Source organism: Dictyostelium discoideum (assembly GCF_000004695.1).
Source record: "Dictyostelium discoideum AX4 chromosome 1 chromosome, whole genome shotgun sequence".
Lineage (NCBI taxonomy): Eukaryota > Evosea > Eumycetozoa > Dictyosteliales > Dictyosteliaceae > Dictyostelium > Dictyostelium discoideum.
In genome coordinates, this window is record NC_007087.3 from 2,852,303 (window position 1) to 2,869,778 (window position 17,476).

The 17,476-nt window shown below is 22.9% G+C and overlaps 7 protein-coding genes and 1 non-coding gene across 9 annotated transcripts; 4 read left to right on the forward strand and 4 right to left on the reverse strand.

Moving 5' to 3' along the window:
* Window positions 1–247: 247 nt before the first annotated feature.
* On the forward strand, window positions 248–2,563 carry DDB_G0269482 (hypothetical protein; the record flags this gene model as incomplete). Its single annotated transcript, XM_640909.1, has 2 exons — window positions 248–527; window positions 633–2,563. 2 exons carry the CDS (start codon window positions 248–250, stop codon window positions 2,561–2,563), a joined length of 2,211 nt encoding a protein of 736 aa, XP_646001.1.
* A 386-nt stretch (window positions 2,564–2,949) lies between these two features.
* tRNA-Gln-UUG-4 lies at window positions 2,950–3,022 on the reverse strand. The gene has a single exon. It is a non-coding gene; the product is annotated as a tRNA-Gln (tRNA).
* A 440-nt stretch (window positions 3,023–3,462) lies between these two features.
* On the forward strand, window positions 3,463–4,797 carry DDB_G0270536 (hypothetical protein; the record flags this gene model as incomplete). Its single annotated transcript, XM_640910.2, has 1 exon — window positions 3,463–4,797. The coding sequence occupies one exon, from the start codon at window positions 3,463–3,465 to the stop codon at window positions 4,795–4,797; it is 1,335 nt and encodes a 444-aa protein (XP_646002.2).
* Window positions 4,798–6,768: 1,971 nt separating this feature from the next.
* DDB_G0269484 (hypothetical protein) lies at window positions 6,769–7,629 on the forward strand (the record flags this gene model as incomplete). The annotated part of the gene is made up of 1 exon (XM_640911.1): window positions 6,769–7,629. One exon carries the CDS (start codon window positions 6,769–6,771, stop codon window positions 7,627–7,629), a length of 861 nt encoding a protein of 286 aa, XP_646003.1.
* A 325-nt stretch (window positions 7,630–7,954) lies between these two features.
* DDB_G0269486 (hypothetical protein) lies at window positions 7,955–11,256 on the forward strand (the record flags this gene model as incomplete). The annotated part of the gene is made up of 2 exons (XM_640912.1): window positions 7,955–9,674; window positions 9,770–11,256. 2 exons carry the CDS (start codon window positions 7,955–7,957, stop codon window positions 11,254–11,256), a joined length of 3,207 nt encoding a protein of 1,068 aa, XP_646004.1.
* A 143-nt stretch (window positions 11,257–11,399) lies between these two features.
* DDB_G0269488 (hypothetical protein) lies at window positions 11,400–11,891 on the reverse strand (the record flags this gene model as incomplete). Its single annotated transcript, XM_640913.1, has 2 exons — window positions 11,400–11,558; window positions 11,664–11,891. The coding sequence occupies 2 exons, from the start codon at window positions 11,889–11,891 to the stop codon at window positions 11,400–11,402; spliced, it is 387 nt and encodes a 128-aa protein (XP_646005.1).
* Window positions 11,892–12,281: 390 nt separating this feature from the next.
* nxnA (annexin VII) lies at window positions 12,282–14,166 on the reverse strand (the record flags this gene model as incomplete). Of its 2 annotated transcripts, XM_001134471.1 has the most annotated exons (3): window positions 12,282–13,518; window positions 13,821–13,949; window positions 14,144–14,166. In XM_001134471.1, 3 exons carry the CDS (start codon window positions 14,164–14,166, stop codon window positions 12,282–12,284), a joined length of 1,389 nt encoding a protein of 462 aa, XP_001134471.1. The 2 variants fall into 2 exon arrangements, with proteins under 2 accessions (XP_001134471.1, XP_646006.1); XM_640914.1 differs by lacking the exon at window positions 13,821–13,949.
* A 2,494-nt stretch (window positions 14,167–16,660) lies between these two features.
* Window positions 16,661–17,035, reverse strand: DDB_G0269492 (hypothetical protein; the record flags this gene model as incomplete). The annotated part of the gene is made up of 1 exon (XM_640916.1): window positions 16,661–17,035. One exon carries the CDS (start codon window positions 17,033–17,035, stop codon window positions 16,661–16,663), a length of 375 nt encoding a protein of 124 aa, XP_646008.1.
* Window positions 17,036–17,476: the final 441 nt, after the last annotated feature.

The following is a 17,476-nucleotide window of genomic DNA, read 5'->3' on the forward strand; positions in this document are numbered from 1 at the left end:
CTTAAAATATTAAATTCAAAACTTAATAAAATTATTTTTTTTGCCTTAAATCAACATGACCTAAAATTTTAATTAATTCAATAGGAGTCAACAAAAAGGAATGTTTTTTTTTTTTCAAATAGGAATTAATAAAAAGGAATTATTTTTTTTTTTTTTTTTTATCATTCAATCAAAAATAATAATAAATAATTATTAAATAAAAATATCATAAATAAATAAAAAAAAAAAAAAAAAAAAAAAAAAAAAAATGTATAAAGAAATTCCAAAAAATAATAATCAAAGACAAGCTCTTAAAACTGAACTTAAAACATGTACAAATACAGATAGTAGTGTAGTTTATTATTCAATTCTAATTGAAACATCGTCAAGAATGTCTGCCTATAATGTAATAATTAAAACATTTATTACTCAACTTCAAAAAATCAATAGAGATTGTCAACTTCAAATCATTACATTTGATGAAACTGTAAATACAGTATTTGAATTCGAAACTGAACCAATTCTTCTTAAAGATAGTTTAAAAGAAAGTAAGTAATTTTTTTTTTTTTTTTCTTTAATCTTCAAACATATTCTTATATTAATTTATTAATTTTTTATTTTTTATTTTTTTATTTTTTTTTTTTTTAAATTAGTTAAATTTTCAAAAGATAATGAAGAAGCAAATTTTGGACAAGCATTACAAGTATGTTATGCTAATATTGAATCATGTTGGTCAAGTGATAATATTTCAAAAATTATTATTTTTAGTTCAGGTAAATCAACAGATGAATCAGGAGATGAATTAGTTGATATTTTAAGTTTAGATAATAATACAATATTTGGATTTGCATGTGGTGCCAATTCCGATGAAGTTGTTAAAGATTTACAATATCTATTACCTGGTCACAAGATTGCTCCATTGGGTAAAAATCCAAGTAAAGAAATTAAAACATTAATGAATAGTGGTGGTGAAAGTAACAACAGTTGTGGTGGTAGTGGTAGTGGCGATGATGATGATGGGGCAAATAATTCATCAACTAATTGTCCAGTGAATATTGAAGTTTATCCACATACAACTGAAACAAGATCAATCAAAGAAGATCTTTTTCTTGATGTTATCATTAAACCAGATGGTAATACAACAACGATTCCAGCAGGTACAAAAATTAAATTTCTTTCAAGTAAATATTACTCGGCCTATACCATTCAATTAAAAGATGATTTAATATTTGGTGAACCATATGAAGAAACCATTAGATTAGAGTTTAAAAAAGGTCAACTTGAAAAAACACAATTTGAACACTTTCCATCAAAAATTAACTTTACCATTGAACTTTCAAATGATAGAGACAATGTCCATCAGGGCTATGTATTTTTGAATATCTCTTACTTTTTAGGTGAATTAAAATCAAAGTATAGTATTAATATTGGTGTTGAAGGTAATATTGGTAATGGTAAGAGTACTTTATTGAATGGCTTCATTAATCTTTTCAATCCAACAGATGAATTGGTTGAATATTTCATTGCAAATCGTTCCAATGATGATCATGTAACCACAAGCTTCAACAATACATCATTAAAGGAAATTCTATCATCAAAACAAGATATTCATCCAGTTCAAGAATCATTCCATGATATTGATATCTCTTTGTCTGATAATTGGGGTTTCATCGATACCGATGTATCATTAAGATATAAAGCCGAAGGTAGAATTCATCATGGTGTCTCAAAGAATAATTGTATAGTTCAACAACCATTGGATCGTTATCGTGTCGATTGTTTTATTTTCGTTGTTTCCATTAGAAGTTTCGGTGATAAAGATTCTATGGCAAAAATTGAAAAGAAAATTAGAGAAGTTATTGATATGGGTATCACTCCTTTATTAGCTATTACTTTTGTTGATGCTCTTTCTAAAAATCAATTTCAAGAACTCATTAGAACCAGAGGTGAATTATCAGTTCAAGAATCTAATACCTTTATCATCAATAACTATACTGAAAAGGAAACTCATAGAGATATCTCTAAAGATATTCAATATCTTAGATTATTAACAAAAGCTGTTCAATTATGTAAAATTTTAAAAGAAAAGCAAGCAATGAATAAATTAAAAGCTTTATCAATTGATGAAAATAATAATCCAACACCTGTTAAAAATCAACAACCATCATCATTTTTTGGTGAATGTTCTTCAACCTTCACTTCTCCAAATAAATCGTTTCAAAGTCCAATGACTGGATCTCCAATGCAAACTCGTCAATCTGAAACTCAACAACAACAACAACAACAACAGCAACAAATATCTTTACCAATTAATGTTACCGTTGATGTTGTACCAGATGCTCAAGGAACTATTTTAACTTCATTCGAGATAGAAGCAAATCTTAATGAAACCATCTCTGAATTAAAGAATAGATTAATCAATGAAATTGACTCCAATATTAATTCAAATGATTGGAGCCTTACAAAAGAAAATGGTACAATTCTATTCGAGTCTGCTAAATTACTATTATTATCCTCTTCTTTTAAACCTTCTGAACAACCTGATTCCATTAAATTAGTATTAAAGAAGAAATTAAGATTATAAAATAATAATAATAATAATAATAATAATAATAATAATAATAATAATAATAATAATAATAATAATAATAATAATAATAATAATAATAATAATAATAATAATAATAATAATCTCTATTATTTATTTTTTTAAATAGTTAATAAATTTAGTGTAATTTTCAAAAAAAAGATAGTATTGTTTTTATTGATTGATGAGTTTAATTTATTATTAAGGAGAGCTTTATTGTTATCTCCTTTGCCTTTTTATTGAAAATGTTATTATTATTTATTTTTATTTTTTTCTTTTTTTGGTTTGGTATATATATAAAAACAAAAAAAAAGACCAGGGATTTTTGAAGAGCTCTAATCAGGATTCGAACCTGTGATCAAAATTTGATAGATTTTAAAAAATGGTTCTACTGAGACTCGAACTCAGATTACAGGATTCAAAGTCCTGGGTGCTAACCAATTACACTATAAAACCTTTGATATTCCTAATGTAATAAAGTTACTCTATAAAATTAATAGATGAGATCGAAAAAAACAAACAACAACAACAATCTCTTTTTTTGATTATTTCATTTTTCATATAAAAAAGACTTAAAAAACAAATAAATAAATAAATAAACTATTTTAAAAAGCCATCTTTTTACTTTATTGTAATTTATTATTTGTTTCGTTTTGAGAATTTTGCGTAGCAAAATTTTCAAAAAAAAAGCAAAAAATAATCAGATCGAAAAAAACAAACAACAACAACAATCTCTTTTTTTGATTATTTCATTTTTCATATAAAAAAGACTTAAAAAAAAAAAAAAAAAAAAAAAAAAAAAAAAAAAAAAAAAAAACCTGGGAACCAAGTTAATTAGAAAATTTCCAGATTTTTAACTTTTTAAAGAAAAATAAAAAAGATAGAAAGAAAATAAAATGAAAATCACAAACAACACCACAAATATTAAGCAACACAAATGCCTACAAAAAATAAGCGAAATTGTGGATAAAACTCAATTAAAAAAAAAACAATTCAAATACGTCATAAACATCAATCACGAACCAGACGATAAAATAAAAAAAGATTTAGAAAAAAGTTTGGACAAAAAAGATGTTTTAATCAAAAGTAATAATACATTCAAAATTCTCACAGACAGTATTAGTACAGTAATCTATTTTGTAAATATGTTTGATGCAGAATTAAAAGGACAATTTATAACCACTATAAGACCAAAAAATATGTATACAGATTTTGATTGGTATAAATCACTCACAGAAATAGAATGGGTAATAGAAAATGAAGGATGTAAACTAATTAAATCAGAAATTAAAGGCGAAACTCTAATTATCAAAACAGTGAAAAGAGTCGTAGAAGAATTTGACACTATCATTGAACTAGACAATCTAACATTAATTGGACACTCCAACAAAGGATGGAGAGATCAAACCTCATTACCAGAAAATCAAGAAGAAAACAAAAATAAAAAACAATCAGATGAACAACAACCACAATCTACATCAGAACAAATACCAAAACAAGGAAAAAGAACAATCATTATCCCACCAATCACATCCTCATCTAATGATAAAACATTTATGGCCCTAGATGATACAGCTCAAAAGGTAATAGAAGCATCACTAGAAAACGTAGATGAACTAACAAGAATAGAGAATGAGATCAATACACAATCGATAAACAATCAAGAAATTAAAACAAAATCAGAAAAAAATATAGCAACACCATCTCCATACAATACACCAATAAAACAACACGGCGAAACAAAGGGACTAACAACGGAAGAAAAACTTAGAGAGGCAAATGATATCTTCGACTTCACCAGCCCAAACACTGATGCAATAAGAAAAATAGAATTCCCACTTTCAATCCCTTCAAATCAATGGTTCTTCTCCTCTCCAATAAAACATATCATGAGTTTCAGCCCAACCTATGGTACACCATCGAAAATTATCGATTCACCAAGTAAATTGTTAAACACACCAAAAAAGAAACAACAAGACAAAACAAACAAGACCAACAAAACACCAGTCAAACCAAAATTGGGTGAATATGGACAAAAAAGCATAAAAACAAAAATGGATGAAGATATAGACAACTTCAACAAGGAAATTCTAAAACAAATCAATAAATCAAAAAACCCCACAAACACACAAGACCAACAACACAATGAACAAAGTAAAGATCAGTTAGAAGACAAAATAAACCAGAAACTTCAAAAGGTAGATAAAAATCTACCCCAAATAAAACTATAAAGAAAAACACAATAAGAATAGGTGTTTGGAACGTCCAAGGATCCAACACCATCCAATCTGCCAGCATAATAAACACCGTTTTAGACAACAACAAGCTGGACGCAGCACTTCTAACTGAAACAAATATAAAAACAAATAAAATTTACTCAATAAATCAACAATATAAAAACAAAATAACACACCACGCACCAATTGATAAAACAGGACAAGGGGTGTCACAAATCATCATCAACACCCGCAATAGAACTTCCTAAACATCTCAAAAAATACAATAATTCACTCAGTACTTTCTATAAATAAAAAAAAAAAAAAAAAAAAAAAAAAAAAAAAAAAAAAAAAAAAAAAAAAAAAACCCAAGTTAATCAGAAAAATAAAAAAGATAGAAAGAAAATAAAATGAAAATCACAAACAACACCACAAATATTAAGCAACACAAATGCCTACAAAAAATAAGCGAAATTGTGGATAAAACTCAATTAAAAAAAAAACAATTCAAATACGTCATAAACATCAATCACGAACCAGACGATAAAATAAAAAAAGATTTAGAAAAAAGTTTGGACAAAAAAGATGTTTTAATCAAAAAGACCCTGTAAAAAAAAAAAAAAAATAAAATGAGATCTAGCATCTCAAGGAGAAGCAAATAATAATTGCGTTATCCAATTCAAAAAAAAAAAATAAAATTAATAGATATTAAATATGCATATTACATTACTAATTATAGTTGACACACATTTAAATAATATAATAATAATAATAATAATACTGTCAACTCATTATAAATAATATAAATACTAAAGAATAATTTTATAAACAATATTGAATATTATAAATATAAACTAATATTAAATAAAGATAACAAAGTATTATTCAATTATATAATTATTAATTATATATATTTATAAAGCTAACAAGCTTTATTACACTAAAAAAATTTACATAAAATTTATTTCTTTTAGAAAAAAAAAAAAACCGGAGCAAAGTTATTCAGAAAAGTTAAAAATCATTATTGGTGGGTCTGGGAAACTCTTGAATATTTTACAATCATCATAGTAAATATTAATTGCCTTGAGATATCCTTCGAAGGTTATCCTGTAAACTTCTTTCATTTTTTTTTTACATTCTTTTGTACAGAGTTTATTTATCTCGGGGAATCTATCCTGGTCAAATAATTTATCATCGTATAAAAATGGGCCAAGTTTTTTAAGGTTTTCTATTGAAAAGCGGTCATGTCCGCATCCACCTACTTTCCTCAACATAATTTTTGTTGTGTTTGAAGTGTAAAAATAAAAAAATAAAAAATAAAAAAATAAAAAATAAAAAATAAAATTAAACACAGAAAGGTGCTACTATTTTGGGAACACTTAAAAATTTAAGTTTTTATTCATTTAAATAAAAAATAAATTAAAATAAAAAATAAACACACAAAATTTATTCCTATTTTTGGTAACAATAAAAATGAAAAATCAAAAAAAAAAATTATTTATATAAAATTAGTCAATAAAAAAAGTATTTAAAAAATAAATAGTTTTAAACAAATATAAATAAATTTTTTTTTTTTTTTTTTTTTTTTTTTTTTTATTATTATTCATTTTAAAGATATGATTTATCTTTTTTTTTATTATTCATTTTAAATATATGATTTTTTTTAATTGAAAATCAAAAATCTACTAATTTATATTCCTTTATTGGACATAAACAAATATTTATTTAATATTTAAATTTTTTTTTTTTTTTTTTTTTTTTTTATTAATAAAAATGGAAATGTGGATCTAATTAAAATTGCAATGGTGTTGCTTTGAAACAATTAAAAAAAAATTCATTTTTTTTTTTTTTTCACTAATCTTTATATTATTATTTATAATAATAATAAAAAAAAAATAATAATAATAAAATATAAATATTAAATAAATTATATATTATTTTTATTATTATTATAAAAAAAAAAAATAATAAATAAAAAATAAAAAAATGGATGCACTTTCATCACAACAACCATCAATTTATTATAATTTTCTTCAAATTACAAAATCCAATATGGAACTTTATCCGGTACCAAAAAATATTGATTCTTGTGAAGCATATGAACCATTTAGAAAAACAGTATCAAATGATTTTTGGTATGCTTCAGCATGTCAATTCATTGTTAGATTGGTTAAACTTTCAAAGAATATGAAATTTAATAAAATCAATGAAACTAATATTAATCAAATTTTATTTGATCATACAACACATGGATTACATTTAGCAACTGCAACAACTGATACTACCAATGATAATTCAGAGAAATTAGAGATTCAACAAGTTGTAAATATCTTTAATGTTTTAAAAGATATGTATAAAAAGAAGAACCAAATTTTAACAGTTGATCAAATTCTATTATGGCATTCTGAAATTTTAGTTGGACCAAAAAGATTTCAAGATTTTAGATCAACATGGGCATTCTCTGAAGATATAATATTTGTTGAACCAAAAGATGTTAAATCTAAACTTAGCCATTTAGTAAAAGAATTTAATTCTCATCATCAAGATTTTCTATTAACTGGTAAAACTCCAATCTATAGTGTTATCTCTTGGTTCTTACATTCATTCACTTTAATTCATCCTTTTGAACATGCCAATGGTAGAATGGCATTACTATTGGTTCAATTTATTTTATTCTCTTTTGAATTTCCTTGTCCTGTACCATTTTTTATTAATAAATATGAATATCAATCAATATTATTTGACAATGATAAAAATTTTAAAGATAAAAAAGATACACTAACAAATTTAATAATTGAAAGTTCAATTAGAATTTATAGAAATTCTAAAGCTTTACAATTCCTTTAAAAATTAAAAAAAAAAAAAAAAATAGAAATAAATAATAAAATATTTTTTATTTTATTTTTAATAATTAAATTTTTTAAAAATATAATTTCTTAGAAATCAATATTTTGGGTTTTTTTTTTTTTTTTTTTTTTTTTTTTTTTTTTTTGGTTTACATTCAAATAAAAATAAATTATTTTGAGTTTGGGTAGATATTTAAATGACTAGAAGTTTTATTTTATTTATTTATTTTTTTTTTTTTTTTTTTTTTTTGGAAAACAGACGAAATTTTTTTTTTTTTTTTTTGAAATTAATTTCAAAAAGATTCACACCTCAATATAATATGTAAATGTCTTTCAATGACAGAGGTTCAATCAAAAAAACCTCTATACCATCTATAAACACTAATAATAATAATAATAATCCAAATAACAATAATAGTAGCAATAATAATAATAGAAGTAATCATCAACAACAAACACCAACAAGAAGTGTTCAATCAATACCATCGCTATTGAAAACTAACCCTTATCAACGAAATGCACCTTTATCAATTAACAATGTTAGTGTGAAAAATATAAATAATCAAACACCTCAACCTAAAAGAGAATCTCAATTTACAAATAATTTCACTAATAGCACTAAACAAACATTCTCACCCACAGCTTCAACAACAACATCATCATCATCATCATCTTTTATAAAATCGTTAAATAGTAAAAATAGTGCCTCTAATTATTTACCTAAAGTATATATAGAAGATGTTGATTTTAACTTTGATGATCTTTCAAATGAAGAAAATGATGATCCAATAATTGTAATAAATAATAATAATAATAATAATAATAATAATAATAATAATAATAATAATAATAATAATAATAATAATAATAATAATAATAATAATAATAATAATAATAATAATAATAATAATAATAATAATAATAATAATAATAATAATAATAATAATAATAATAATAATTTAAAAAGTAATAATAGTTTAAAAACCACTACAACTACAACCACAACAACCACCACTTCTCCTGTAATTGATAAAAAGAATTTTAGTAATACAAATATTTTTGAACCATCAAATAAAAGACTAAAAGAAGATGATGATGAAAATTTTAATTTCTTTATAAACGAAGATGATATTTCAGATTTAGAGAGTTTATCATTCCCCGATAATAATGATAACAATCCTGGTAATAATCCAAATAATCCAAATAATAATATAACAATAGATAAAGATGATAATGAAAATAGGAGACATGAATCACCTCAACTACAACTATCATCACTAGTAGAAAAAACAAACACATCTGTGTCAACTCATGTAAATTTGAATAATATTGATGATAATACATCGACTACTAGCGATAACAAAAACAATAACAATACAGAAAGTGTCCCTGCAACACCATCACCTGTAACTCCTACCAAAGTGAAATATACACCCACACGATCAGAAAGAAATAATATTAGAAAAGCTCCAATACCGAAACCTCCTCATTTAGAAGATTTTCAAGTTGAAGAAAAAAGACTTCAATTCTATTTAAATAAAAAAGGAATCACTAGAAACTATTATAATGATAATAATAATAATCATAATAATAATATTGTAAATAATCATAACATAATAAACTCGAATAATAATTTAGGTAATAGTAATTTAACCTCTACCACTACTACTACCACCACAACTACCACTACAACAACTATAAATAACAACTCCAATGAAATGAAGCAATCACCACAACCACAATTATTACAACAACAACAACAACAACAACAACAACAACCACAACAACAACCACAACAACAACAACAACAACAACAACAACAACAACAACAACAACAACAACAACAACAACAACAACAACAACAACAAAATATTGACCAAAATGATGAAGTTATAGAACTAAAGAAATCATTTAAGAGAAAAATATCAGATGGAGATGAGGATGTCTCATGTCCAATTTGTTTTGATTATTTTCATAAACAAGGTTCACATCAAGCATGCACATTAAAATGTGGTCATATTTATGGTAGATCATGTATTGAAAAGGGTAAAATCAAAACTTTTTATAATTATTATTTTTATAAATTTTTTTAAAAAAAAAAAATCATTATTAATAATTTAAATATCTTTTTTAAAAAATAGCATTATTATCAAATAAAATATGCCCATTATGTAGAAAGAAATCATATGCAAAAGAATTAATTCCATTATTTTTACCAACTGGTATATTCTCTATTGACCCAAATGATGATGCATTAAACTGTAGAAAACTTTTAGCAGAAAAAGAAAGAGAAATTCAATTTTTAAATATGAAATTAGCAAGATATAAAGCCAAACTAGATAAAACTATTGAATTAAAACCTGTTGGTATTGTCCCTTCAATCTATAATAATAATAATAATAATAATAATAATCTAAATAATAATTCAAATAATAATTCAAATAATAATTCAAATTATAATTCAAATAATAATATAAATAATTATTCAATGAATCAAAAAAGAATTTCATTACCAAGTTTAATAAAACCAATTGTTAAACCAAATATTGTTAAACAAGAAGTTGATGGATCGATTAATTTTAAAATTCATTCAAGATATAATGTAAAAGGATCAAGAGTATTTGATTTTTCAGATAATAATGGTATTATAGTTGCATCATTCACAAAGAATCAAGTTGATTTTGGATTAACTAAATTATCATCAATTGATCCATCAAGTTCAGATTATATACCAAATATACATAATGGATTTATTCGTGATGTAAAGATTAATAAGAATGATCCAAGAATTGTTTGTACAGTTTCAAATGATAAAACTGTGAAATTGATAAATATTCATACGAAAAGTCAAGTTTGTACTTATAAACTATCAAATCCAGGTTGGTCATGCGAATTTGATTCCGATGATAAATTTATTTTCTATGCCAGTGAATTTGGGTTCACTCATATGTTCGATACTAGAAATCTTTGTAAACCAATTCAAACCATTCCAATGAGCACCATTGGTTCACCCATTTTCAAATTATTATACGTTTCAAAATCTGAATCATTGACACCACTATCAGGTGAAGGTGATTTTAAAACGGGTGGTTTGTTTTCATCATTTGGCGATGGTTTAGATTATTGGGATAAATCTATTCTATTCAATGCTTCAACCTATGATTTCAATGATACCTCAAATCCAACACCTTTCTTTACAAAGAGTCAAGTTCCATTAAGAGGACAATGTGTCAATATTAACTACGATCCAATTTCAAACTATTATATGGCATCTTTCTTGAAAACAAATACCTATCAAATGAATTGTCATGTGGTTTTTAAACATATGGGTAAAGGTTCAATTCAAGAGGTTCGTACCATCTATACCGATATGAAACAATCTAGCTTCTTTAAACCTACCATTTTCACTTCAAATCATAATAAACAATCCTATGTTGCTTCCTCTGCAATGTTTGCACTTGGTCAACCCTCAAAAAATGTAAACGTTTGGAATGCAAATGCTGGTTCACTTTCTCAAGTCATTGAAACTAATAATCAAATATTTGATTTATTACATATAAATTATCAAAATGAAGAATATTTATTAACTTTATCATCTGATGAATTAAATATTTTTAAAAATAATTAATTAAAAAAAAAAAAAAAAAAACCAATAAAATCAATAAAATCTATTATTTAATTATCATAGAGATAAAATTGAACAAATAAAAATAATAACAAAAAAAGAAAAAAAAAATTAAAAGTTTTCCATATAATTAATTAATTGATTATTTATTGTTTTAATTCACCAATATAATATTCTTCTAAAACCTGTCTAACTTTAATTGGATGTTGTTCACCATTAAAACCTTCAGTTGAATCTTTTCCAGCATTTTTCATAATTGCTAAACCACCCATATGTTTATCAACATAATCTGTAACATCATAAACCTTTTTTTTTTTTTTTTAAAAATCAAAATAAAAAATAAAATTAGTGTGTTTATTCAAATAAAATAAAATTAAATTATAAAAAAAAAAAAAAAAAAATCTATTTACCTTTTTATCAATAATTAACCATAAATCATCTTCTTTGTCATGTACTGAAACTTCTTCAGCGGTATAATAAACTGGTGAACCATCTGTACTTTTTTTATGTTGTCTTTTTGGTACTTTAACAACAGTTGGTTTTTTAACTGGTTTAACTGGTTCTGGTAAAATATAAGTTTTAATTGCATATGCAATTGCAACAAAAACAATAATATATAAAAATGTATTGGTATCCATCGTTTTTTTTTTTTTTTTTTTTATATTACACAAACGAAAAAATTAAAAATAAAAAAAAAAAAAAATCTTGTGGAACTATTTTTCAATCATTCCCCGCTAAATGTTTTTTTATTTTTTTTTTATTTTTTTTTTTTTTTATTTTTTTTTTTTTTTTTCTTATAAAATCATTTCAATTTTTGTGTTGGTACCAATTTTTGATTAGGAAAATCATTTCAAATCAATTTTCCAAAAAAATATAATTCCATATTCCAAAAAAAAAAAAAAAAAAATAATAAATAAAAAATAAAATATTTTTAATTGATACATAAACAAAAGATTTAAAATACAATTTATTAATAATAAATAATTGTGATTTGGTGTTTTTTTTTTTTTTTATGGAAAATTATTATTTTATGAGATAATATCTAATAATAATTTTTTGAAATCACCACTACAATCAGCTTGAATATCATGAGCTAATGAATTCTTGAAGAGAGTTGAATAAGCAGTTTTAATTTGTGGCATATTGTGCATTTGAGTTACAACAGTACGAATGAGTTTGTTATCATTTGTACCAGCACCTTTCATTGATTTGTTTAAGATTTCAGCGAAATAACCATATGGGTTGAGAGCATAGGTAACGATAGCGATTAAACCAGTTTTAATTGAACCAGAGAATTCAGAATCGATTGCTTTGATGAGTGAGTGTTTTTTGTGATGTTTAATGTATTCACTAGCGACGGCAGCAATATGTGGTAATGAACGAGAGGTGAGAATTTTGATGAATTCCTTTTCGTCGGTACCAATTTTACCTTCACCAGCTTTGTAGAGATCTTCAGCATCTTTTGAAACTTGCATTGGGTTGATGACTGGTGATTCATCTCTTGGTTCAGTGAGTTTCTCTAATAATTTCTTAAAGTCACCACTTGCTTCGGATTCAAGACGATCTTTTAATGATTTACCATGTTTATTCTTGAAGATTTGTTTAATGTATTCCATTTGTACATTACTACGGGTAACTAAAATTTCAATTATAGTGTTCTCGTTGGTACCTGCACCAGCGCAAGCACTGTGAATTTGTTCAACATCGAAATGAGCTGGTTCAGTTAAGAGGGCAACTAAACATTTTTCAAAGTTACCACTGGTTTCAGATTTAATATCTTGAATTAAATCTTTGCTATATTTGGCAGAGAACTCTCTCTTGATTTGTTCACGTTCAGCCCAATTTCTATTGGCTAAAACTTTAATTAAATCAGATTCATTTGTACCAATACCTTTCATTGCTTTTCTTAAAACTTCAGCATCATGTTTACAATCATGAGTGATTGTACCAACAAAGTAACCTTGATGATATCCAACTACCATACCTGGTGCAAATCCAACTGGTACACCAACTGGTACACCAACTGGTGGATAACCTTGTTGTGGTGGATAACCTTGTGGTGGATAACCTTGTTGTGGTGGGTAGCCTTGTTGTGGTGGGTAACCTTGTTGTGGTGGGTAACCTTGTTGTGGTGGGTAGCCTTGTTGTGGTGGATAACCTTGTTGTGGTGGGTAGCCTTGTTGTGGTGGGTAACCTTGTTGTGGTGGATAGCCTTGTTGTGGTGGATAACCTTGTTGTGGTGGATAACCTTGTTGTGGTGGATAACTAATTAATTTTAGAAAAAAGAAAAAGAAAAAAAAAAAAAAAAAAAAAAAAAAAAAAAAATATTAATAAATAAAAATAAATAAATAAATAGTTTAGTTTAATAAATATTTAAATAAATATATATATATAAATAAAAATAAATAAAATGATAATAATATAAAAATAAATAATTATGGGAATATTATAACTGGAAATATTGATTGTTGAATATTATAGTTGAATAGTGGTAATAATTATATATATATATTTATAATTGAGTATTATAGTTGAATAATTAAAGTTGAATCCAAATAAATACAAACCCTTGTTGTGGTGGATAACCTTGTTGTGGTGGATAACCTTGTTGTGGTGGGTATCCTTGTTGTGGTGGATAACCTTGTTGTGGGGCTCCATATTGTCCTGGTTGTGGTGAATTTGATTGTGGTGGATAACTGATGTTGATTTATATTTATTATTATTATTATTATTATTGTTATTATTATTATTATTATTATTTGATGTTTTATTATTTGTTTTTTGGTGTGAAAGACAAAAAACAAAAACAAAAACAAATGGATTTGTAAAAAAAAAAAAAAAAAATTAATATTGGTGGGTGATTGTGAATGTGAGGATCAGTTAAACATACCCTTGGTTTGGTGGATAGGACATTTTGATGCTAGTGGTATTTGTTTGTAAGAAATTAATAAAATGAAGAAAAAAAAAAAAGTTTTTATTAATTTTTTTTGGAATTAAAAATTTATAATTTATATTAAAAAATGAAAAAAAAAAAAAAAAAAATAAAATAAAAAATTAAATAAAAAAAAAAATAAAAATCTTTTTTTAACTTACACAAAAAAAAGTTATGGCACAAAATTGTTTAAAACAACAATAAACTGAAATCGGATCGAGTGTGATATTTAAACATCAACAAGTGTGCGTTGAAAAATAAAGAAAAAACACAACTCATTAATTTTAGGTATGAAAGTTATAATTATAATAATAATAACCTATTATAAAATTTTTTTTTTTTTTTATTTGACTCAAATAAACAAATCAATTTAATCATATGTGACCTTACTATTTTTTTTTTTTTATTTTTTATTTTTTTTTATTTTTTTTTTCTTTTTATTTTGTGTGCGAATATTTTTTTTTTTATTTTTAATCATTTATTTTTTATAACTATTTATTTCTAATTTTTTTAACTTTTTTTGATATTTTTTTAATTATTTTTCAAAATAAATTTTAAACCACTGGAAATTTGATGGGTTTTTTTATTTGAATTATTTTTTTTTTTAATTTCCAAAGATTTTTTTTTTTTTTCAATTTAAATTTTTTTTTTTTTTTTTTTTTTTTTTTTTAAATTAAATCAATTTGTCAAAAACTCTGAAAGATATAAATTTATTCTTTTACTTGTAATATTTTTTATTTTTCAAAATTTTCAAATAAATACAACTTAATAAAAAAACAAAAAAAAAAAAAAAACAAAAAAAATCAATCAAAATGTCATCATCCACTTCACCTTGGGAAAAATATGCATCAAATCCAAATGGTAACTCTAACCCTTTGGCTCAACCTCCTCAACAAACTAAAAAACCAGCCCCCAAAAAATAATAAAGAGGATAATACTCTATTATAATAATTGACAAGAATGTTTTATAATAATCAGAATAAGAATATTCAATCCCAACTTTGTATTTTAAAAATAAAATAAAATAAAATAAAATTATATTGTAAATAATACAAGAATCCAATTTTTTTTTTTTTTTAAAAACAAATATTTTTTTAATCTTTTTTTTTTATTTAATTTTTAAACTAAAAAGGTTGAAACAAAAAAAAAATAAAAAATTGGATTATTTTAAGGATTTATTTTATTATATTTAATTAAATTGAACAAAAGAGGTATTTTAAAAATTATTTGAATTTTGAAAATAATAAAAATTAATTATTAATAGAATTGAAGTATTAATTAACCTTGAAAATGATGCATTTTACTATAAAATTAAATTAAATTAAATTGAAGGGTCTATTAAAGAATTATTATTGAATTTTTTTAAATTTGATAAATAAGTAATAATATCATTTCTTTCTGCTTTTTTAGCAAACTTCATACTTCTTTCAAATCTGTTAACTAAATATTCATGTTTGATATTTACTGATAAATATAAATCAATATAATCAATTACTAAACCATAATCATGATATTTTATTAATTGACGAAATTGTTTAACACTTAAAAGATGTTGAAATGATTTTGGACCATTTCTTTTTGATTTTTCAATAGCTAATTTAACTTCACCATATCCAAATAATTGTTTAATACTTAATTTATCAGTATCATTATCTTTGATAAAGTATTGAAGTGGTTTCTTTTCATTGAATTGTTCTTTTTGTTTTTCTTCTTCTTCTTCTTTTTGTAGTTGTTGTTGTTGTTGTTGTTGTTGTTGTTGTTGTTGTTGTTGTTCTTTATCATTTAATAATAATAAAATTGATTTCTTTGGAATTAATAATAATTCATCAAAAAAAGTTAAAAGTTGATTTTTTATAATATTATTATTATAATTATTTTTATTATTATTAAATTTCCTATTTTTGAATAATTTTATAATGAAATTTGGTTTATTTGAAATTGATAAAATAATTTCTTCATTTGTGTAATTTAATTTTATAAATTCAAATATTATATTTGAAGGTTGATAAAATTTATCATTTTTAAATTTTTCAATTAAAAATTCAATTATAGTATCTAATTTTTCAACCTTAAATGAATTTGAATTAAATAAATATTTAATTAGTGGTTGATAGGTTGAATAAAATAATATTGATTCAAATGGTAATTTAAAATTATTTTCACCCGTTTCTTGATTATCAATATTAAATTTATTTATTAAAAAGTCAATAATTTCAATTTTCTTTTCATTTTCAAATTCATTATTATTATTATTATTATTATTATTATTATTATTATTATTATTATTATTATTATTATTATTATTATTATTATTATTATTATTATTATTATTATTATCTGAAATTAATTGTTTTTCTTCTTCTTTTTGTTTTTGTTTTTGTTGTTGTCGTATTTGTTTCTCTATAAAATGCTTTAAAGAATTTTCAATTAATGATTCAGTAATTTGGTAATAATTCGAAAATACTTTTACACCAATTAAATTGATAATTTTAATGGATTTAATTTTTGAAAATTATTTTCATTATTATCTATATTATTCAAATAAAAGGTTTCTAATATTGTATAGGAATATTCATTATCTTTACATCTCTCTAATAATAAATTAATAGCAAAATTTAAATTCTTAAAAGTAATTTGTTGATTATTGTATATTAATTTATCCTTTAGTAAAGCCCATTGATTTCTTTTTATCATCCATTTTAATGATTTAATATATTTAAATTTTATTCTATTACAAAAATGGAAATCCAAAATATTTGTAAATTCAATTGGTTCCTCTGTTAAATTTTCAAATATTAAATTATTTAAATAAATATTTCTCCAAATCTTCCAAAATAATTTTTCACTCATTTTATTATTTATTTAATATATTAATATATTATTTTTTTGCTATTATTTATTTTTAAAATTAATAGTATCATTGGTTTTAATTATTATTATTATTATTATTATTTTTATTATTTATTTATTTTATTTTATTTTATTTTATTTTATTTTATTTTAATTTTATTTTATTTTAATTTTATTTTATTTTATTTTGTTTTTTTAATTTAAATGAAAAAATTTTTTTTTTTTTTTTTTTTATATTAGTTAAAACTTTAATATTTTGGATACATATCTCATTTTTTTAGTTTTTGGGAAAAAAAAAAATAAAAAAAATAAAAATCAAAAGAATGGTCAAATTCTCATTTTTTTGAAAACTTTTTTTTACCCTATAAATAAAAAAAAGTAAAAAAAAAAAAAAAAAGACATGAAAGTGTATTTTTGTGTATTCCGAAGAATTCTAAATTA